At 37.0% G+C, this 23020-nt stretch overlaps 2 protein-coding genes and 1 pseudogene across 5 annotated transcripts in view; 1 reads left to right on the top strand and 2 right to left on the bottom strand.

Moving 5' to 3' along the window:
• The window catches only part of RPGRIP1 (RPGR interacting protein 1), a 56316-nt gene extending 50686 nt beyond the window's left edge, over window positions 1–5630 (top strand). For all 4 annotated transcript variants that reach the window (XM_016165562.2, XM_016165561.2, XM_016165560.2 and 1 more), the window contains 3 exons: window positions 259–343; window positions 2709–2839; window positions 5473–5630. In XM_016165562.2, the coding sequence (XP_016021048.2) occupies window positions 259–343; window positions 2709–2839; window positions 5473–5606 (350 nt within the window). In that variant the 3' untranslated portion in view covers window positions 5607–5630. The remainder of the gene's footprint in view (window positions 1–258; window positions 344–2708; window positions 2840–5472) is intronic.
• A 242-nt stretch (window positions 5631–5872) lies between these two features.
• The window catches only part of SUPT16H (SPT16 homolog, facilitates chromatin remodeling subunit), a 34915-nt gene continuing 17767 nt past the window's right edge, over window positions 5873–23020 (bottom strand). Inside the window, exons 8-26 of the mRNA XM_016165559.2 lie at window positions 21069–21159; window positions 19834–19907; window positions 19585–19697; window positions 18573–18638; window positions 18368–18463; window positions 18168–18283; window positions 17927–18080; window positions 17298–17425; window positions 16593–16728; window positions 16360–16486; window positions 15799–15917; window positions 15128–15253; window positions 14669–14781; window positions 14269–14344; window positions 13446–13615; window positions 8765–8894; window positions 7964–8093; window positions 7750–7827; window positions 5873–7169 (exon numbers count right to left, since the gene is read on the bottom strand). Coding sequence (XP_016021045.2) covers window positions 7024–7169; window positions 7750–7827; window positions 7964–8093; window positions 8765–8894; window positions 13446–13615; window positions 14269–14344; window positions 14669–14781; window positions 15128–15253; window positions 15799–15917; window positions 16360–16486; window positions 16593–16728; window positions 17298–17425; window positions 17927–18080; window positions 18168–18283; window positions 18368–18463; window positions 18573–18638; window positions 19585–19697; window positions 19834–19907; window positions 21069–21159 — 2189 coding nt within the window. The 3' untranslated portion in view covers window positions 5873–7023. The remainder of the gene's footprint in view (window positions 7170–7749; window positions 7828–7963; window positions 8094–8764; window positions 8895–13445; window positions 13616–14268; window positions 14345–14668; window positions 14782–15127; window positions 15254–15798; window positions 15918–16359; window positions 16487–16592; window positions 16729–17297; window positions 17426–17926; window positions 18081–18167; window positions 18284–18367; window positions 18464–18572; window positions 18639–19584; window positions 19698–19833; window positions 19908–21068; window positions 21160–23020) is intronic.
• On the bottom strand, window positions 20232–20350 carry LOC118600865 (annotated as a pseudogene).

Raw genomic sequence — 23020 nt, 5'->3', positions numbered from 1 at the left:
ATATTTTAAGCTTTGTGGGCCAGTCTCTATTACAACTATTCAGCTCTATCATTGTAGTTGGAAAGTAGCCTTAGGTAATAGGTAAACAAATACGCACTGGCCATGTTCAATAAAACTTCATTTATGAAAACAGGTGGCCAGCCCATGGTGCCTAGTTTTCCGACCTCTGTTCTATATATACCACTATGAAAGTCTTAGTGCACAAATAGCAAAAGTGTATGATTCTTTGCTTTTTCCCCCCTTCTACTCTTAATACAGTGATAGACCTGGACCCACTGGAGCAAAAAGGCCGAAGGCAATTTCTGTTTGCCATGCTGAATGGACAAGGTCCTGAGCAAGGATGGTAAGCATCTGCTCCCCATTTTCAAAGAAAGGAGACATTCACACAGGAATCTGGGAGTTTTAGTTTGGTTTTGTGCTAATATTGAATATTCGAACAACTTTTATATTAATTTACTCTTAATCAATTTCTCATCACTTGAATCTATGTTGTTTGTGACCGACTTCTTGATAAAATCTCTCTCATAGGTTTAGTTCATTTTTCACCTGTACCAGCCCCTGATAAGTGCTTTGCTCTTTTTGAGGTAGAAACTTACTTGAGTACTGACAGTGCCCTATGCAGAACGGACAGAATGTTTTGACATTCTAAGATGACTTGATTCATTAATTACAAATACAGTACTATTGCTAGCTTACTGAACATTATGCCTTTATAATATTAATTTTATATTTAGATTTAAAAAATTATGTCTCTGAAGGAAATACTTTGACTTTGATATAATTGAAGGAGATTCTAGGTCTACTGTAAGTTTTTGGAAAGTGAATTGTCCTTATTCCTGTAATCTGGAGGGGCTTCTTTTTAGAGGTTCCAGATGAAACACATGGGGTATACTTATATTTTAAAAAATTCACTGTTTAGCTGAAATTTGACATTCAAATTAAAATGGGCATCTGTTTTGGGTTTTGTTTTTGTTTTTGTTTTGTAAAATCTGGCAACCCCACCTCCTTTCTTTGTGTGGGTAAGAAATAATGTAGAGCTAGTGTTTTAATCCATGACTTTTCTAAAAGCCCAACATATTTGTTTAATTTGCATTTTATCTCCAGTTAGTCATAGAAAGAACTGAAAAAGGAGCCAGCTGAAATAAACAGTGAATCTAATGTCAGTATCACTGTGGACTTTTTAAACAGATAGATTCTTACTGGTAACTTTTGGAAATTAAAAGTACTTTGGTTGTTTCCCTTCTGCATTAATGTTAAATTTAGCTTTCTCTTCTCTTTTTTTTCTGTCAGCATTCCTAGAACTCTAGTCCTTTATTCACTTACAGTGGTAACCTTTCTTTCTTTTTTTTCTTTTTGTAAACTTCTACTTAATTTTAGATTTCAGTTAATTTTATCTTTGATTTTCTTTTTGCCAGTACGGTACAGTGAACATATTAACATTGTCTTTGTGATCAGACGAACCTAGTTTCGAATCCTGACTCTTCCATTTACTAGTTCTATGATCTCTGAGTTACTTAATTTCAAGGCTCCCAGGAGGATAAAATTGAAATAACGTAGTTTACCTTAAGCACTTGGTGTTGTGTCTAGCACATAGTCATGATAGTTACCATTCCTTTCCTGGGAAAATTGGGATGAGTGAGTCAGTATTATCCCTTTGGATTGTTTAAGTTCTTGGTAATGATCCTGAAACATAATCACAAATGAATATTGCTTAATGGGCTAAGAATACATCATTTTCAGAATGTATTTCAGCTTAATCATCTTTCGCTGTGATTTTAAGAACTCGGATTTATAGTTTTTATTGCTCCCTTAGCACACTCTCTATTAGCCACCAATGTTTGCTTTTTAAAAATAAATAGGATTATGAAATGTCCAGAACAGGCAAACCGAGAGACAGCAAGTAGATCAGTGGTCACCAGGAGCTGAGGGAAAAGAGAATGGAGAATGACTGCTTAATGGGTATAGGATTTTGCGGGGGTAGATGGGGGGCGGGGTTGGAGGAGTGGGTGATGGAACATGATCTGGAATTGGATAGTGATGATGGTTGCACAACATTGTGATCATACTAAAAAAAAAACCAAAACACTTTAAAATAGTTAAAATAATGAATTTATGGGGCATGAGTTTTAGCTCAAAAAATTTAATAGGTACCAGTTTCTGAAATTTCATATTATTCTTTGCTAGGCTCAGTCAAGACAATAATTGTTGTTGACTGCTCAGTGCTTGAGACACTGTGCTATGTGCTCAAAGGAACACACTTTTATATTCGTTTTGCAATTCTGTTTTCTTTCTGTTTCCCTTACCCTGCTCAGGCTTGGTACCCAACTTTTATTTAAAAATTTAAAACCTCTTCCAATTTCCTGTATTATTGTTTCTCGGGCAATACCTCCACTGCCCATATCAAATCTTTCATCAGAACTATAAACCATCTTACAAAGTATTATATCTCAACAGTTTTGAGACAACTTGATTAGTTACATTACCTCAAGTCTTAGTTCCCTCTTCTCAAGACCTGTTGTTACTTTGAATTATAATGATTCCTCATTCTTTTGCATAATCTTAAGAAAACGGAGACTGAGGGAAAAGTGCTTCAGGGAAGACATTGTGTAATTTATGATTACTTTTACTGCTCCTCCCACTTAGGTTTTCTTTCAAAGCCTAAGGTCATCAAGAGTGCTGAGTTAAACGGATTTTTTTCCCCCCTTCAGTTTAAAGTTTACAGTGGTAAGTGATCCTATGGATGATGAAAATAATGAATGTCAAGAAGTAGGATATGCATATCTGGAACTGTGGCAGATTATGGAATCCGGAAGAGATATTCTAGAGCAAGAGCTAGATAGTAAGTCAAAAGTTTTTGTGCTTCTCAATTCCATTTATTTCTAAGGAAATCATCCTAATAATGTATAGTTTTCTTGTTTTACTTACAGTACATAATTACTGCTATCAAGTTGATGAGACATAAACTGGATTGAAATCCCTACAGCTCTATTTATTTTTAGATCAAGCATGATAGTTGTCTATTTTAGCCTATATTCCTCATGACAACTAGAATCTATTACAAATCCCCAATGTTTAAGATAGGAAATTTTTGAAAAGACAAGTTGTTTTAATTTCAGATTTAAACACCAGAATGTCCAACCTCTCTTAAACCCCTAAGATTTGTAAAGGCAGCTAATAACCCTACTCTTTTAATGCATTGTCTTGCTGCGTTGTCATGCAGCCTCTTAATAGACACCACCTCTCCTCTTCCCTTACATTCTAAGTCTTATGCATTCTACTTCACAAGTGTCTTGACTACATCCCCACTGCTGTAATAGTTTTCTGAATTGGTCTCTCTGCCACTGGTTTCTTCCACCCCCATTTCCACTTACTACAGTGTTTCTATACATTTGATCATGACATTCCTCTTAAATGTTTTGAAGACTGCTATAGGACCAACACATTTAAAAAGAATATTTGCATTTGAATGCCTTTAGTGGGTCTGCTCTGTCCAGTCCTTACTTACACACCTGGGACTTCAGACATTTACCTTAGCTGCTAGGCTGTAGTAGGCATTTAAGATCATCCATTAGACCAATGGTTTTCCAGCTTCCAGTCATAACCCATTAGCGGGTGGTGAAATTAAATTAGTAAGTCATGATCATAATTTGAGGGATAAAAACTTTAGAAAATATCAGAGTACATTGCACAAGTATTTTGTGAAACTTGACTTATGTACATGTTTATTGTCATGATATAAAATTTGTACTGATTATAATTTTAAAAATTTGAGGAAAACTCTTCAGACCAGGAGTTACCCCTTCATTATTCCTCTAGTACCTTTCCTGTGATATTGGGCAAGTTATTTAACTTCTCTGTGCCTGTTTCCTCAACTGTAAAATGAGAATAACAGCAGTTCCTATTTCACAGGGTTGTCATAGGGATTAAGGAAGTACCTTAGTGAAGGATTAAAATGCTTAGGATAGTGCTTGGCACATGACAAATGCCATCTCTATTAGCCGTTTTCCAACTCTCACTCCCAATTTCTATTCCTGTCCCCATTCTCTAAATGTGCCATGCTCTTCCTGACCTCCATGCTCTTTGTAAAAAAGGGAAATTCTCTTAAACCTTTTCTGGTGACCTCAGAAATCCCTAAAACCAATGAATGCTTCTCAATTTTGATTCTTCGAAAGAAAAAGTTATAGCAATTTTATTATGGTCTCCATTCCACTTAGGATTTAAACATGTTAGTCTGATTTTTAAAGCCAAACTCTTTCTGGCTCTGCTGCAGCTACCTATCACTTTCAAACTCAGTTCCCAGATATATTTGCTGAATGGTCGGTCAGTCCACAATAGTATTTGGCACCTCCTATACTCTTCGATTGAGTTTTGAAAATTGTTACCCATTTTCCTGGCACATCAAGTTAGTTTTCTTACTCATCCTACCTGACCTTTCGAAATCTCTAATACCATTGCTCATTCTCCTTTTGAAATTGTTCTCCATTGGTTTTTAAGCTATTGTGACTGTATCACTCTGGGAGGTCCTTGTTTCCTTTGCAGGTTCTTCTTCCTGGGTTTGAATGTTGGGTTCCCCTGGTTCAATTCTTGGCCTTTTCTTTTCTCCATATACCCTCTTCTCCTGGGTGTCTGCATCCACTTTCAGGATTTTAATTATAACCTATTAATGATCTCATATCTGTTTCTAGACCAGGCTTTTAATAAAATTTAGAGCAAACTAAGTCACTACTTCTATGTCTACTTCATACTTCCCCCACACACTAAAACCTTGGACTTTGTGTTCCCTTTTAGCCACTATCCATCTTGTTATCCAAATTAGAACAGGCATCTTGATTTCAACCTTTGCACTCTCAACAATGACAAAATTCTATTAATTTTACCTCCTTAAGTGTTCTGAATCTGTCCTCACATCTCCACCATTATGTAAGAGCCTTTCATTTCTCACCTGAATTACTGTTAAGATTCGTAATTATCCTTCCTGATCTACTCGCGCTCCCTTTGAAGTCAGTTTTCTAGAACACAAATAAAAACCATCACTTGTAATACCTTCAGTTAAAACTAAACTCCTCAGAAGACAAACACAGCCCTTTACAGCTGGTCCTAGCTTATATGCATAGCTTCCTTTCTGCCACTCTTTGGCAGTTTTCCAAACTTGACATGTTCTCCTGTCTTGGCACATGCTTAGAATATCTTTTACTTTTTGAAGATTCAGCTCAGGGGTTGTCTCCGGAAAGCCTTTTCCAGTTCCTCCATTCTGGGTTAGGTGCTGCTGCTCTGTGTTCCCAAAGCGCCTTGGGTTTTCATCGCAGCACCTCCCATCATGTTTTCCGTTCTCTTCCACTAGACCGTGTCCTCCTAAGAAATGAAGCAGTGCTGTTTTAGCATCCCCAGCACCTAACATGGCAAATGCCAGGTACTATTGTTTTTTAATTGAATGCTGCTGCTGCCTGACACATCTTTTTCCTTTCTCAACAGTTGTTAGCCCTGCAGATCAGGCAACCCCAATAGGAATTCTGAAGGTGTCCCTTCAAGCTGCTGCTGCCTTCCATGCTATTTACAAGGAGATGACTGAAGATTTTTGTGATGAAACGAGTGCTATTTCATTCTAAACTCTGTGAGGGCACCATAGTAAAAGTCTCTTATAAAGTAACTTGCTATATCATGAATTTGGTTTACTGTGATGTCTAGTATCTTTCAACCTAATGACGGAAGCTTAGAATATGAAAGTTTATTTTTATCACACTAGCTGTATAAAGGCATTATTTTCTGACGCCTTGGCACTTCACCAGGCAAGAAGCAGGTCTGCTTTCAGGAACTGCCAAAGAACTGTCACAAAAGTTGAATTTAAAAAAAACAAAACAACAACAAAAAAAACCACAGTCTATTTATCTTTTAGTTCTTCCAAAATTGAAAATATCAAGTCCTACTGCTAAGGAGAAACAAACAAACAAACAAAATCTGAGACCCCTCCCACCCTCTTCTCTTAAAGTCACAGAACACAGAATGAACTGCAGTGGGACAGGTGGGTGCAGAGAACCAGGAGGGGGCGATGGCAAGATAAACTCCCCAAATACTTAAAAAGCTGTTCAACAGAAACTGTGATAAATACAGGACAATGCAAGACAAGTAAAAATAAGGAGCAGCAGTGATGAGAGGCTATGTTGTAGATGTGGCCTCCCTTCCTCTTCTCTCATCAGGGTATTCTAGGCCCAAGACATGACTCTTACAGCATCCAGATCTAACTGTTGACTCCTTTGAGCCTCCTCCTGGATCCCACCAGAAGCAGTATATGAGGCACAACCATTCTTAGTCAGATATACCTGAAAATAACCAGTGGTAATTGTTTCTACCAATGTACCACGTGTGAATTTGAAAGGAGAATGGAACCAAGTCAGGGAGTGTCATCACTTCTTATGTCTTCCAAGGCAGCAGAAATACCTCAGAATCTGCAGGAGGCAAGGAAGCAGGAAAACTCAGATGGAGGTACCAGTCCGATCTGCTTCACTAACCCAAGTTGTATAGCTTATCACAATCATTAGCAAATTCCAAGAACCTGTTCTTGAGTACTGCAAAGATGTGAGGAAGGAAGGTCATGACAGTAGGGTAGGATGGAGGATCAAATCTGTTGGTTAAGAACCATGGTACAGGTAGTTAAGGGTTGCCTTGTACCAATGTCTTGGAAATACAGCTTTGAGACATCAAAGAATAAGATGTCAGAAGCCATCAATGTCTTAGCAGAAGGTGACAGGAAGAGAGAGGAGTGAAACGGTATTTATTAACAGTGGAAGCCTCTGCCCTTCTTTAAGAACACCTTCTACCCTGCCACCTGGATGGGGCCATTGGCACGTGTCCTCCTGGTGGGCCTGGAATTCCCCGAGTAGATTGGTCCACACAAATGGCCCCCTTAACCCATAAACACAAATGGCAAAACTTCAAAAGAAAAAAAGGAAAAATACAGTTTCTGTCATGTAAAATTTTCAGGGGTTGGCTGGAGGAAGAATGGAACTGAGGGCCAAAGTTCAGAAGTTACTTCCTCTTTTTCTTGGGGGGTGCGGAGCTTTGTCTGGAACCACGGTTAGAGCCACGGCCTGAATTGTGCACAGATGCCTTCCTCTTCCGGCTCATACTTCGACTCTGTTCTTCTTCTTCCTCATAACGACTTTCACGGTCCGCTAAATAGAAGAAAGAGGCATTATCAGTCAGCTACAGGTTAGCTTTAGGTACCTAATGTTACTGGGTAGCAGGGAACAGAGAATGTAGTTTAAAGTCAAACCTAAGCTTTAATTTTTACTCAGTCGCCAGTGATCCTGTTCAAATACTTAACCTTTCTGACCCTTGATTTGTTTACAAAATGAAAAAGTGTTTTTGGATTAAATAAGGTAATCTATGCAAAGTACCTATCACAGTGCTTAAGATACAATAGATATTTCATCTTTAACTTAAATGTGGTGTTTGGTTCCAGAGTAATTAAACTGACACTATAAAAACATTCCTAACCTGGAAGAGACCCAGAAAAGTTAGACTATTACAGGACTTTGATTTGGAAACTAAATAGCCTAATTCTGGAGCCTTGTAAGACTATATGGCTATCGTGGCTATGAACCCACTGGGGGCTTCAGCAGATGAAAAATCATCTATCAGGCAGAGTCACACCTCTGGGAGAATACTCATTCTAGACCTTGCTTTCACTGTGGATCATTGACTGAAATCTCTTAGAAATATGTGCCTAAAAAAAGGCATCAAAAAATTTACCTTTTCTGGCTTCTTCCTCCAGTTCATCCCAATCCTTCCCACTCTCTTCTTCACTGCCCAATGATTCCTTGGAATAGTCTGGAATAAAATTGATTATGCTTTAGTCATTAGATAGGAATGGAATGACGACAGAATTCTTCCCTTCTACAAAAGTAGTTTCCATAAATGATATTAGATCAGGAAGACACAGAAACTTTTCCTTATAAAGACTAACCTGATTCTTCCGCTTCTGATGAATAATCTTCATCACTATCCTCTTCCTCTTCTTCATAGTCATCTTCTGAAGGATTAAAAGTCTCATCTTCGATTTCAGACTCTGAATCCCCTTCCTCAGCATCACTCCCCTGTTGAGTTAGAGAGAGAATAATACTATTTACTGTTTTTTTAAAAAATATTCACTTTATTGATATAATGAATTGAACCCACTCAGCACACCAGCATTATTTACATTAATAAAACTCCAAAACCAAAACCTGAGTGACCAAGAAATAAAATGACTTATTAAAAATTATCAGTAAGGTATAATCATTAGATACCTTAATTCGTATTTCTTTTATTTTTTTTTTTTAGTAAGAGTTTATTTGAGCTAAACTGATGATATATGCCAGAGAATAAGATCTCAAATGCTTCCTTAATTTGTATTTCTTAAAGATTCACTTCATCCTTCCTTAGTCAGGAAAATTAACTTATACTCTTGGTAATAATGCATTATGCAAAGGTGGGAAACCAGTTTTTAGAAAACATATTTTTGCAAAATTCCTTTAATTTTTTCCAAGAACTAAAAAATTCATTGAAAGAGTTGTCATAATTTCGAGGAAATCTTGTCAGTGGCTATCAATGCCCAGTTAGTTTATCATTTACCTGTGAAACTAATTTGGAGAAACAATAATACCAAGATGTATTCAGAGCTTTTCCCATTTGGTCTGTTCCCTTATGTATTACTTATATGGCCTTTTCCTAACTGCCCCCAAAATGGGCAACTATGTAGCAGAATAGAAACCCCACACTCACGCACCTCACCCTCAGGCTCCAGGAAAGACCAGCCACCTTGTTCGAAGAAGCCCTCAGGGTCATCAACAATGGTCTTCATGATTTTAGTCCAGTTGAGGGATTGTACTCCTTCTGTATACTTTAGGTCACAGGAACTAAGAGAAATAATATTACCAATGTCAAAATCAATCCTCTGTATTTTCTGAGAATGTCCAGTGCCAAATTGGTGATTAGCATCTCTGAAGGGCTGATAATTTTTTCTTAAATGTATGAGAGCAGGTATTTTTTGCACTGTGCAACCAGAGTATGCCCAAATGGCTGAAATATGGTCTCCCAGAGCACCAGCCCTCACATCAAAGCAGCCTTCCAACCAAAGCCAGCCCTGTCCAAGTCAGTCTGAGCGCATCTCCCTCTTTTCCATTTTCTTTAAGAAGGGAGAACCCAACCAAAACCTGGTAGTCTCTGGTGTTGAGAGAGAGAGTAAAATTTGAGGAGGCTGAGACAGCTAGAATGCTACAAGATAGAGTGATAGAGAAAGCTCTAGAGATTTGCAGCAGGATTTCCTCAATTCCTTAGCTGAGGATTAATCTGAACACATGTGAGAGGAAACTAACTAGAACTAGGCAAAAAAGCATTGCAAAGCAGGAGGCCACATGATTCCTAGATCTCAGAGCTGGAAATAATGTCTGTTTCCACCAACTTCAGTGCAAAGTCCTCATAACACACAGGGAATCAGGTAGAGTCCTCAGAAGAGTGCTGCCTCACCAGTGGGACCAATTAGCCCCAGACTAAAGGCTGTTCTGAAGCAGCATTCATGACATTTGAGAACAAGTCTTGAAAGATCAAAAGGAATCTAGGTAAATTAACTGTACCTTAGAATAAAGCCTAAAAAATTAAATAAAACTTAGCACCCCAAAATCTGGAGTCACATGTATGGCATCCAATCACATATTATCAGACACTCAAGAGGCAGGAGAAAAATCAACCAACAGAACAGATCCAGAAAACATAAAGATAAGGGATGAAGTAGCATATAGTGATGTTACGAAGGCTATTATAAACATGTTCCACGTTTTAGAAAGAAGGAAAATTCAAGATGATATGAAAAAATAAAATCTGTAAAATAACTCTCAGAAAAAAGGGGGGACTAAAGAAAGAGTAAATATATTTGACAGTTCCAAATATGATGAAAACAATAAAGCCCACAGTTCTACAAAGCTCAATGCACACCAAGTAGAATAATTATAAAGAAAACCGTACCAAAGCACTTGGTCAAACTGCTGAAAAACAATGATAAACAGAAAAATCTTAAAGCAACTTGAGGAAAAAAGACACTATGTACACAGTAACAAAGAATGATAGCAGGTATCTCATCAGACCCCTGAATGCTGAAAGACAATGGGGCAACATCTTAAATATTCAAAGAAAAGACTGTCAATTCAGAATTCTATATTCAGCAAAAAAACACCTTACTGAAATGAAAGTGAAATACTTTCAAGAAATAGGCTGAGGAAATTCGTCTCCTCAAATGGTAAAGGTTTATGAGGCAAAGGAAAATTATAACAAACAGAAGGTTGGAACTATACAGAGGAATGGAAAGCACCAGGAATGGTAAATATGAGTAAATAAATACAAAAGACTTTTCCTCTCACTTTGTAAGTTAAAAGATAACATAACTGTTTCAAAGCTAAAATAAGAAGAACGAGGCTGGAGGCATCTAGCTGCCCGACTTCAAATTATACGACAAAGCGACAGTAACCAAAACATGATGGTATTAGCAGAAAAACAGACACATGGACCAGTGGAACAGAATCGAGAGTCCAGAAGTAAACCCATATTTATATGGGCAAATAATTTTTGACAAAAATGTCAAAACCATACAGTGGAGAAAGGAAAGCTTCTTCAATAAATGGTGCTGGGAAAACTGGAAAGCCACCTGCAAAAAGATGAAACTAGACTCTTGTCTATCACCACACAACAAAATTAACTCAAAATGGCTTAAGAACCTGAATATATGACCCGAAACAATAAAATGCGTAGAAGAAAACATAGGAATGAAACTCAAGGACCTTGGACGTAAAGAGGATTTTATGAATTTGACCTCAAAAGCAAGAGAAGTGGAAGCAAAAATAAATGAATGGGGCTACATCAAACTTAAAAGCTTCTGCTCAGCAAAAGAAACCGTCAACAAGGTAAAGAGACAACCATCCAAATGGGAAAGTATATTTGCAAGTGGCACCTCAGATAATGGACTAATATCCAAAATATACAAAGAACTCATATGACTCAGTAATAACAAAAAAAACGAATGATCCAATCAAAAAATGGGCAGAGGACCTGAATAGACACTTCTCCCTAGAGGACATACAAATAGCCACCAGATATATGAAAAGATGCTCAACATTGCTAGCTATTTGGGAAATGGAAATTAAAACCGCAGTGAGATACCATCTAACACCTGTTAGAATAGCTATAATCAACAGGACAAGTAACAATAAATGCTGGCAAGGATGCAGAGAAATAGGAACTCTCATATACTGCTGGTGGGACTGTAAATTGGTACAGCCACTATGGAAAAACAGTATGGAGGTTCCTCAAAAAACTAAAAATTGATACAGCATATGATACAGCAATTCCTCTACTGGGTATTTACCCCAAAGACTTGAAAACTCATATCCAAAAAGATATTTGCACACTGATGTTCATAGCAGCATTATCACAGTGGCCAGGATATGGAAGTAACTGAAGTGTCCTACGAAGATGATTGGCTGGCTAAAGAAGCTGTGGTACATATATACGATGGAATATTACTCAGCCGTAAGAGATGAAATACTGTCTTTTGCAACAACATGGATGGACCTTGAAATAATCATACTAAGCGAAATAAGCCAGACAAAAAAAGTTGAAAATCACGTGGTATCACTCATATGTGGGATACAAACCTAAAAGCAACAAATGAACAGGGCAAACAAACAGAGACTCATGGACATGGACAATGGACTAGTTTACCAGAGTGGGGGGAAGGAGAGAGGGGGAAAAAATTAAAATGTTAAAAAATAAAAATAAAATGATAGAAGAACAAAAAAAACATAAGAGCACAAATTGCAAAAGAAAAAGCTGACCAAACAGATTTCATGGAAAGTTTATACTTCTGATATTTAACAGGTATTAAAGAAATGAAAAGACAAAGATTCTATTAAAGAAAAAAAACATATGCAAAACCTGTATCTGATGGATTTCTATCCAGCCCCCAAAATTCTTACAATTCAGTAATAGATTTTTAACATGGCCAAAAATTACGAAGATATTCCATAAAGGCAGACAATGACACATATACATATGAAAAGGTGTTCAACATCATTAGTCAACATGAAATGCAAAAGGAAACAACAAGATAGCACTATACACCCACTACAATACCTAATATTAAAAAGACTAACACCACTAAGTGCTGGTGAGGATGTGAACGACTACAATTTTCACATATTGTAGGTAGTCCAGCCAATTTGGAAAATAATTTCATAGCTTCTTATAAAGTTAAACATAAACTTAACAATATTACCCAGCAATCCCAGTCTTAGGTCATTTACGCAAGAGAAATAAAAACAGGTATACGAAGACCTGTGCGTGTTTACAGCACCTATTCGTCATAGCCAGCAAATGACAACTCAAATGTCTATTAACTAGTAAAGGGTAAATAAAAAGAGAAATATTCCTCGGTATTAAAAAGGAATGTAGTACTGGTACACAAGAACTTGAAAAAGATACAAGATACACAAGATGACATCTAGTACGATTACATTTATTGTAGAATTCTAGAAGAAGCAAAATGTGTAGTGACAGAAACCAGGGATGGGGTTGAGGGGACTGACTATATATAAAGGCGTATGAGAACTTTTAGGAGTGAAATGTTAACTAAGAGATTCTAGATGGTAGATATAAGATTGCATACATTTGTTAGAACACCCATCAAATCATATACTTATATTGGTGTATTTTTATTACATGGAAATTGTACCTCAATAAAGTGATCTGAAAAAATCATATACATTAATATATAATATATGCGATCCTATATCACCTACCTGCAACATGTTTCTTAGGAAAATCCTCTTGGAAACCATAAATCTGTATTTTTCTCAGTTTATTACTAAGCTCTCAATACATTTCTTAAGAGGAGATTACATTTATAGCACCTCCCCTTCCCAGAAAATGGGCGGTGGGGTGGGGAGGGTAGGCCAAGCAAACTATTTTATGGCTGCCCAAGCTTCACACTTTATGTATGGAGTGACATCTCCCTATTTACTGGGATTCTGGTACTTTCATGAGAAATACTTTCAGTAGAAGTGTGAGTATATGGATGTCAAAGGGTAAAATAAGAAATTTATCATTTCATCTTTCAGTAAAAAGAACAAGAAATATGCCCCCTTTTGTAAATATTACACACGTGTATAAAACCTTTTTATACATTTATCAAATACAGTAAAAAAAAATCTCAGACTTTGATTTTCCTTGTGTATGTGTCCATAAACTATTGTTGGGATACTCAGAAAAAAGTGAATAGCTCTAACAGATCCCAAATTTCTAAGTCTTGGTCTTTAACTCAACCGAAATGCACCATGGATTTTTATGTACAACGCATCATACTTACATTCTAAATATAGGGTTCATGAAGTAAATGGAAGATTGCTGGTAGATTTACTTACTTCAACCATTCCTTGATGGGGTCAAGAGAGGCTACTGGAATGGCGTTGATCATCGTCACTTTCTTGCTGTAGTCCTTGTAGACGATTACCATATCAAAGTTCTTCAGGTGAAACTGGACCCGCTCAAAGTGAATCAGCTCCACTTCATCCAATGTTATCACAAAAGGTGGCTGTCAGGAAGGAATTGGTTCATTATCATATAAATATTTCCCCCAAGCACTAGAAATTTTCAAATACTTTCAGAATCTAAATCACTACTCAAAGGAAAAATGACCTGTTTTGAATTTTTTTTTTTTGGGGGGGGGGGAAGACTTATAGCAGTACAACATGTTAAGGAAGCCTAGTAAAAGGATTTGCAAAATCAAAGTCTTTCCTTAAGAAGAATAAATTTAAGGAAACTATGTGAAGAAACTATGAAAAAAAACTATTTAAAGAGGCTTTTAGAGAATATGTTTAATAGATTTTATGTTTAAGATAAATAAAAAACATCAAAACTGAAAATTGTAAGAAAAAACAAGGACTTAGTTTTCTTTTTCTTTCTTTTTTTTTTTTTCAGGAGAGACAATCCTTAGTTGACCTCACAGATTGCAAGGACCTTGTCATCTTACAATTCCTTATTTTTTATGCCTACAGCACCTGGTCTTCCTGGGTGACCTCCCGTCCAAGTACTAACCAGGCCTGACCCCCTTAGCTTCCAAGATCAGACGGGATCGAGCTTGTTCAGGGTAGCATGCCCGTAGTCAGGAACTAGTTTCCAAAACGCCTACTCTCCTGCTTTTTCTCTAACAATTTTCTTATTAAAAGGAGGTAAAAAAATACTCACCCATTCTGTAGCATTTACCAGCGCACTACTAGTGGGCTGAAGGAGGCAGGTACTCCTATGGGGAGCTCCGTTAAATCTGAAAGAGAATAAGAAACTAAACTCATTGCAAAGAAACTGCTGGTGCCATCTAAACTTCTTTCCTTTCCCCATTTCCAACAACTCCAGCATACTCAGTAGAGACGCCTTTCCAGAGGAAGCCTCTCGTCCTTCGCCACTCACTCTGCCCGTTAAAAATTTTCAAGAGGGAATGGATGTTTCAAAGGTTTTCAGTTATATGAAAAAAAGACATGATACATTAAGTTATTTAAAAATAGCCAGTTTTTCTAAAGGGAGACCAGTGAAACTTCAGGCCAAACAAACAAACAAACAAACAAACCCCCCCAAAAATTAGATATGTTACCCCAAGTCCCTAAAAGGCACTTCAAATTCCAGTTCCTCCTTGGTTAGAGCCTCTACTTTCTCAATGAAGTTTTTAAAGGCTGTTTTCAGTTTGTGCCTCATTTCTCGTTCCATCTGTTGAAGAAAAAAATAATGTTAACTATAGCCGTCACAATACTTTTTAATAGTGCATTCCTTCGAAAGGTGCGAAGTGTTTTTATAGTTACTAATGATACTACAGTTACTAACGATACTAATATGTATACCTAATTGAAGGCCAGCATACCATTAATTGCAGAGCTGAGTCTGCATCCTAAGTCTAACCCATAAGCTACCGCACTATACAAGTTCAGCAGATACTTGAGTTATTCTGCAGAGGGAATCAGGGGTTATTTATAAAATATAACAATTACCGAGCTCAGATCTGGACCACATCCTACTTCACTACCCTGCAAATAAAATGCTAAAAGAAACTTCAGACCTGCTCAGCATAGAGGTCATCTCGGTCATGCATATGCTGATGCTTCCCCAAGTCCGTGGTGATTTCTCCCACTTCTGTATAGAACTGCACATCTGTGTGCCGCTTCTTGCCAAACATGATGGCATTCTAAAGGAATAGAGCAGAAAAAACAAGAAAGAAGTCAGAAAACTCAGGCTACACAACAAAGACACAAGACACCAAAAATAAATAAAATCTGAAAACATAAAAAATATCTACACTAGAAATGACAGCATTTATGTGACAACAGTTAAACTATTCATAATTAAACGCTACAGTTAAACTACGGAGTCATCACAAATAATGACATTTGGGAATGTAAAAGAGTATAGGTTTTAAAATGTACTCCTATTTAACAGAATGAACTCTAGAGATTATGGTGATAATTGTGTCTAAAGAAAAAACTTTCTACTTCAGAAAGAAGAAATTAGAGACCTTTCATATTTTGGTGGTCATTGTATATCACACCAAAGGAACAAACATCATTAGCACCTTCTAGATGTCAGTCACAGTGGACTTGATAAACATAATTTTATTCAATTTTCTTAATGACCTTATGTGATCAGTTACATTTTTCATCACCATTTTAATGGAAAGAGGGTGACAAAAAGATCTTGCTCAAGATCTCATAGCTAATAAGTAGAAAGATATACCTTGAGGTGAAAGTGCAAGACAATAATCATTTCTCCATCACAAGGCTGGAACAGTGCATGCTTAATGTTATTGTACAGAATATCCACTTTGTCTCCTCGAACAGATGTGAAGCGGAAACCTTGATGGAGGAGGGAAGAAGCGGCTAATTACCAACGAGCATCATTAGGTTAGGCCAAAAGGCACTGTATCTTTCCTGGCTCATTTGGATAGGGTTGGAGGAAATGCTAACAATTGTACAGAGCTTTCCTTTCCTTCTGGCCATAGAGATGTAAGCAGATTCCCCTCAGTATTTCCTTGTCATGCTATATTATCTGATCTGTCATTCCTACAAATGTGCCCTAGAAGACAAAGCCCTTCCCCACTCCATGTCTCTTCATACAGGTAAAGTAGCATGTGACATCTGGCAGTCAGAAGCCAAAACTCCATTTGAGTCTAAGATGTGATGACTTTATGAAACACAACTGAAAACGTGAGGCATTACATGCACTCACTTGTAGTACTCATGCAATTTCACACACATGCACACACATCCCCACCCAAAAAAGAGAGAGTATCCAAACCATTGACATGGGCCTCCAGTGAACCTTGCATCCTCTTTTGGGCAATGTTTGGGCGAATGTACAGATCTTTCAGTTTGGGGTTACTCCGGTTTAGGTTAATCACCAGGGAGTCTTGTTTCACAATGCCCTAAGCGCAATGAAAATTAATGTGAATCCTCACGTATTTTTATACATCTCCAAAACCCTCATGAGTCCTTTTGTACAGAGGTGCTTTTGTCTGTGTTCAGGCTCACCTCCTTTTCTTTCTCTTCTGCTTCCCGAGTCTTATAACGCTTCTGTACTTCTTTTATAATTCGAAAAGCATTCTGAAGGTTCAAGGCTGGTACTGTCTGTTCTCCGGGTGCCTTCATATTTGAAGCTCGGTATGTACTGTAGAAAGGGGAAAATATATAAGCTTTTTCATCAGGCCAGGTGACCTGCACTCATTACTATATTTTATAACTGGCTTAATATCTTTCAGAAGAAAACAGTACTGCTGAATACTGAGACAATGTCTGGAAAGCAAACAAAAAAAAAAAAAAAAAAAAAAGAAAGACAGAAAGAAAGAAAAAATCTCTTTCTTGTGTCTTAATCAAAGAATGTTAAAAATGGCTAAGCCACTGGATGGGGTAATCATACTTATTCTTCAAATCTGGCATAACCTCCCAAATTATTCCATTCTGTACCACTAAGGAATAGACTCTAATGTGGCATACATTTCCTTAAGATTCTTTTGCAAAATATGTGTAGTAAGTATAATATATTTTCATGAGGATTCTAAGTTATGTTTTATCCTCGAAATAGTACAAAGCTTATAAGGTGATCCTAAACAAGTGCTACTGAGGGAGGCTTTGCCATTCGCTAGATTGGGAAGGATGTACCACAGAGAATAAAATGTTTCTGAGAGTGCCACTCCAGCCAGCGGAGATTTGGGGATGGTTGTTTTCCTGGGGACTCACATTTCCTTGACAAAAGTGGCTTCTGGGTTAGGAAAGATGTTGCCCTCATTCCTGCCCAGAGCACTGCCTGGGCAATAGAAGTTGATCCGTAAGTAAGTATAATCTCCTTCCACCGACATACTTATATTCTGTTCAAAGTAAAGGAAAGCATTAAAAAATAAAACAAATACACGGAATTCTTCTCTTGACAAAGATTAGGAGTTATAAAGATGCTAAAATTAAGTTAAGAGTTACGAGCTAACTGTTAAACCTAACTTGTCAACCTTAATCTAAATCTAATAAACTACATATTTAGCTGATCTTTTTATATGACTGACTGTGTTTCCAAAAGAATCACTGAGTTCTCCTAGTACCTATGCCATGTGTACAACTACAGGTTAAAAAATGCTCAAAAAATGTTCAAGGAGAGGCAACATATTATGTTTCTAAATTAGATCATTTAACTTTCTACAAAGTTAACACTAGAAAGGGAGGAAAATGATAGCAGGAGGTAAGGGAGAGAGGGGGAAGTATGTAAAGTGAGACGGGCAGAGTCTGAAGAAGATGGGGAGTACAAAACAGTAATCTATAGTAAGTGCAATTACTATTTTAAGAAATAATTTGGACGGAACTGGATTCAATGTTAGTACCTTGATCGTGGCAATGTGAAAAGGTGTTGCTATGCCAAACACAGGCATTATTACAGTCTCATATTTCTTATCAATATAGATCTTCATTTCCCGAATATGTGGTTCCTTAGGCATCAAAGATGGGTTTTTATAGGACACATTAGATTTGCGAGCTCTGGAGTGAGGAGAAAAATTTTTTGAGGAATTTCTGCAAATCTCACAGAACCCTAACACAATTTCACTGTTCAATGCAAACTCTTACTTCTGAATCTGTTGTTCTCCCTTCTGTTCAGTCAGTCGCCTCTTTGCTTCCTCATTGAGTTGAGCTGCCAGTTCTTTTTGATGTGCCCTTCGCTTCTCTTCTGCAGTCATCTCATTCTAGAGAAGAAAAATCCAGGCGATCAGAACATGTGAGCCATATGACAGATACGAGATCGATGTAGTATAAAACAGTAAACTCACTCGTGTTCTTTCCGTAAGTAATGCTGCCCGAGAACCTCTTCCTAATAGGTCTTCGGCCTCATCTTTCTCCTCCTCCTCCTCTTCTTCATCCTCATTCTACAGGGAAAAAGTCATAATCGGAAATTTGGGTTATATTTTAGCTGATATTGTTTATCTTCTTCACTGTACCCAAATTTCCTTTATCACTCATTTATCCTCTTCCTACCTTTAGAAAAATCCCCACATTCTTTACTTTCTTCTTCACAGAAGTGAGAACTGTGGCTGGGCCATCCTGGAATAAAAAGGGAGAAGTCAGAAATCTATAAGAACACTTAAACACTTTCACTTTCTAACCTAGTATGTAGTTGGGTAATGCTTTGAACCTCTGGATACTATAATCTTTGACAATGAATAAATACAATTCTTAGGTTCCAGTCTCTCAGTAAGAACTGTAATGTGGGAGGCAACACTAGGATAATGGTTAAGAATGCAGGCTTGATTTGAAACCTGGCCAAAACACTGTCTATGTAACATCTGGCAAGTTACTTAAACTTCTCTGTGCCTCAGTTTCTTTTTCTGTATATGAAGAGGATAAGAATACCTACATAATAGTTATTGTAAGAATTCAATCATTGAATGTGTAAAAGTGCTTACTTAGCTTGTAATAAGAACACTGAAGGTATTTGCTATCATTATCATTATCATCCAGAATCAGTTTCTGCTAAGTGAGAGAAACCAGTCACCAAAGACCACGAATGTACAGACTGGACAAATCCTTACAGACAGAAAGTAGTTTAGTCAATGTCTAAGCCTAGGGTACTTGTGGGGAAAGAGGAATGAAAATTAGATTGTGGTGATGATTGCACAACTCTTAATAAACTAAAAAATCACTAAAGTTTACACTTTAAGTGGGTAAATGGTATGGTATGTAACTGAAACTCGATAAAGCCATTACTTAAAAAAATCAGTTCCATTATTAGAATCAGTTCTTAATATTATCATTATCGAGGTTCAAGCCACAACACAACAAATGGTTTGGTTTAAATCATTCCCTGTACTTGGGCTACAATCTCTATTCCTAGCTGTATTAGGTCAGGCTCTCACATGGATTTCTGCCCTTGGCTAGCATTTAACAGACTTTTAAGAAAACAAAACAAAACAAAACAAAACCACAGAGTACAAAATGTGCCTCAAAACTCAGTTCATAAGCACTCAAAAGTTTAAGACGCAATATACACCTCATCGACAAGCACTGTGTCACCAATGAATAGGGCATAGGTTTTCTCTTCTGGTTTCTTCCCTTCCTTGTTAGTCAGGTCTGAGAATCCCAAATTGATGCTGAATACCATCCCTAAAATAGCAAAACAGAAAATAAGTCTATGACTGCGAAAGGATGGAGAAACATAGATTTTACACATAAGTGGGAGATGAAGCTAAAGGAAATGATTTAAAATAGTATTTTCCTACTGCATGTATGTAAAACTTACCTTTCTTCAGTTTGTATTGATTTTTACTATTAATTACTAAAGAGCCTTCACGGAATTCAATTCCCATTCCAAATCTAAAACAAAAAAGGAAGAGGTACCTCAGCAATAGGCTAAAAGATCTTGCATTTGTGTCAAGTATAATACATCTTATTCCAATTTTCAAGATAAAGCAAGCAAACATGTTGAGTGATTTGATGCTGCTTATCAGTCAGTTATGGAAGAGAATCAGAGGGTAGTCTTATGGCTCTTAGTATACTGAAAACAATATCCTAATTAAGTACCTCATGTAACATTTATTAAGCATTTTTTTTTTTTTTTTAAGGCAAGGCAACCCTTAATTGACCTCACAGATTGCAAAGACCTTGTTGGCTTACAATCCCTTATCTTTTTATTTTTTATGCCTACTGGACCTGGTCTTCCGAGGTGGCCTCCCATCCAAGTACTAACCAGGCCCGATCCTGCTTAGCTTCCAAGATCAGACAGGATCGGCCTTGTTCAGGATGGCATGGATGTAGATTATTAAGCATTCTTTATTTTAGCTTATTCATCTATGTTTTAATTTTAATTTCCTACCATGGAATCAAGTGAGTTTTCCTATAAGCTTAGCAGAGAGTATAAAGTGGTACATTATCAAGACAGTAATAACTGGATTAAGAAAGGCAATTTTTATTGGAATGTTGATAACTAGATTCATTAGGTCACCGACTAAGACTTGGTATTAGGTCAATATATCTCCTCTTGTCCATTAGAGCAGTGCAGTAAGTAACTGTAAACCCCAGAATGGTTTTCATCTAAGGAGACTGCCTAGAGCTTTTGTTTTCCAAAATGTCTTTGATTCTATAAGATGTTATTAGGTATTTCTAGGTGTTCAATCGTCGAATACATTTGAGAAACAATGGATTAAATAAAAACTCAAATTAATTTTTTTTATACAATAGGACATCTCAGAGTATTTAAATGTGAGCTGAGCTCCTCTAAGAGAAGTAATATAGCATGTAATGTTCCCTAACATTTGCAATTTAAGCCTGAAATACCTACTGGCATCTACTATACTGGTCTAGAAAAATCTCCACCCTACTCCTAGGAGAGGAACTTAAATCTTTCTCATGTTCTCTGGTACACAGTTAAGTTATTGTCCATAAATGTGGGTTAAATAACTCTAAGAATATTCTGATGACCAAGGCCAGTCATGAAAATCCACTCAGAGTGACAATGTATATCCAACAGAATCTTACCCTAGGTTTTTGGTAATTTTGTTTAGCAGTTCTGGCTTCTGCTTTTTAACCACATCCATGACAGCACTGTACACGTCACATATCTTTACACCTAATGACAAGCCAGAAAGGGAACATTAAGTATCTTCCAGAAAACAAAAACAAAACCACACTTCTCAAACAACATTTTCCTCACCTATTAAGTCTCCCAAAGCATGGTTTCTCAAAATGTGAAATAAGCACGGTGGTCCTCAACCTTTTTGGCAGCACTGCACCAGTGCTCCTATGAGAATCTATCTAATGCCTGATGATCTGAGGTGGAGCTGAGGTGGTGATGCTACCACTGGGGAGTGGCTGTAAATACAGATGAAGTTTTGCTCGCTTATCTGCTGCTTACCTCCTGCTGTGTGGCCCAGTTCCTAACCGGCCATGTACTGGTACCAGTCTGTAGCCTGGGGACTGGGAACCCCTGAACTAAGGAATACAGTTCCTTGTGGGAGTAGCAGGGCCTTGAAATTCATATTTTTTAAAATGATTCACCCCATCATTCTTAATTATACAATTTGAGAAATACTGACCCGGGAGACTGTGAAACATCAGTTAGTCTCAGTGAAATAACTTTTTAAGTGTTGATAAATGGCATTACATGATAATTATTACATATTTTGAAAAACAGGACTACTGAAGGGGTGAATTACTGTTAGAAGGACTCTGGCCTTAATTTTCAGGATAGAGGATATAGATAGATATTTCACACTGGAGTAGTCCACATATGGTAGCCTCAGAGAGATCTTTATCTTCATTAAACTAATGATTACCATGATTTCCAATAGGATTTCTCAAAATCAACTTGAGATGTCATGAAGAAATGGTGCCCGGAAGCTCTGGGAAACATGGGTGGGCTTATAGAATGGTGTAAAGGTGGTAAATATAAAGTCCCATTTAGCCCCATTTGGGAGTATACAGGTTCAAGGCAAAAAAAGCAGTTGCTTGCTTAGCAGGGTTGTTATTCTGCTCTTACACTAAGATTATTCCTATCCATTCAATGCAGAATTAACACTATACATTCTGCTGGTAGAGATACTAGTTCTCGTACCTTTCTAAAGTTCTTCCCAATTCAAAAATATATTAAAAGGGTCATACACTATGATCAAGCGGAATTTATTTCAGGGATGCAAGGATAATTCAACACCCATAATTCAATGTGATATACTACATTAACAAAAGGATAAAAATCATACAATCATCTCGATAGATGCAGAAAAAGCATTTGACAAAATTTAACATCCAAATATAAAAACTCAAAAAAGTGGATATAGAGAAACATACCTCAAGGCCATATATGAGAAGCCCACACCTAACATACTTAATGGTGAAAAGCTGAAAACTTTTCCTCTAAGATCAGGAACAGGAACAAGACAAAGATGCCCTGTCTCTCCACTTTTATTCGACATGTATTAAAATTTCTAGCTAAACCAATTAGGCAAAAAAAGAAATAAAAGGCATCCAAACTGGAAAAGAAGAAGTAAAACTGTCCCTATTTGTGGATGACATACTATATATAGAAAACTCAAAAAACAGGAGAATTCAGTAAAGTTGCAGGATACAAAATCAATATACAGAAACCTGCTGAATTTTTATATCACTAATGAGCTATCATAATTAAGAAAACAATCCCATTTATAATTGCATCAAAAAGAATACCCAGGAATATATTTAACCAAGGATGTAAAAGACTTGAAACTGTAAGATATTGATGAAGAAACTAAAGATATAATTGGAAAAATGTCCATACAACCCAAAGAATCTACAAATTCAGAGCAATCCCTATCAAAATTCTGATAGCATTTTACACAGAAATAGAATGAACAATTCTAAAATTTGGAACCATAAAAGACCCCGAACAGCCAAAGCAATTATGAGAAAAAAGAACAAAACTGAAGGTGTCATGCACCCTGATTTCAAACTACAGT

Source organism: Rousettus aegyptiacus, unplaced genomic scaffold (assembly GCF_014176215.1).
Source record: "Rousettus aegyptiacus isolate mRouAeg1 unplaced genomic scaffold, mRouAeg1.p scaffold_m13_p_3, whole genome shotgun sequence".
NCBI classification, from domain to species: domain Eukaryota; kingdom Metazoa; phylum Chordata; class Mammalia; order Chiroptera; family Pteropodidae; genus Rousettus; species Rousettus aegyptiacus.
This window is presented reverse-complemented; position numbering and strand designations above follow the sequence as displayed.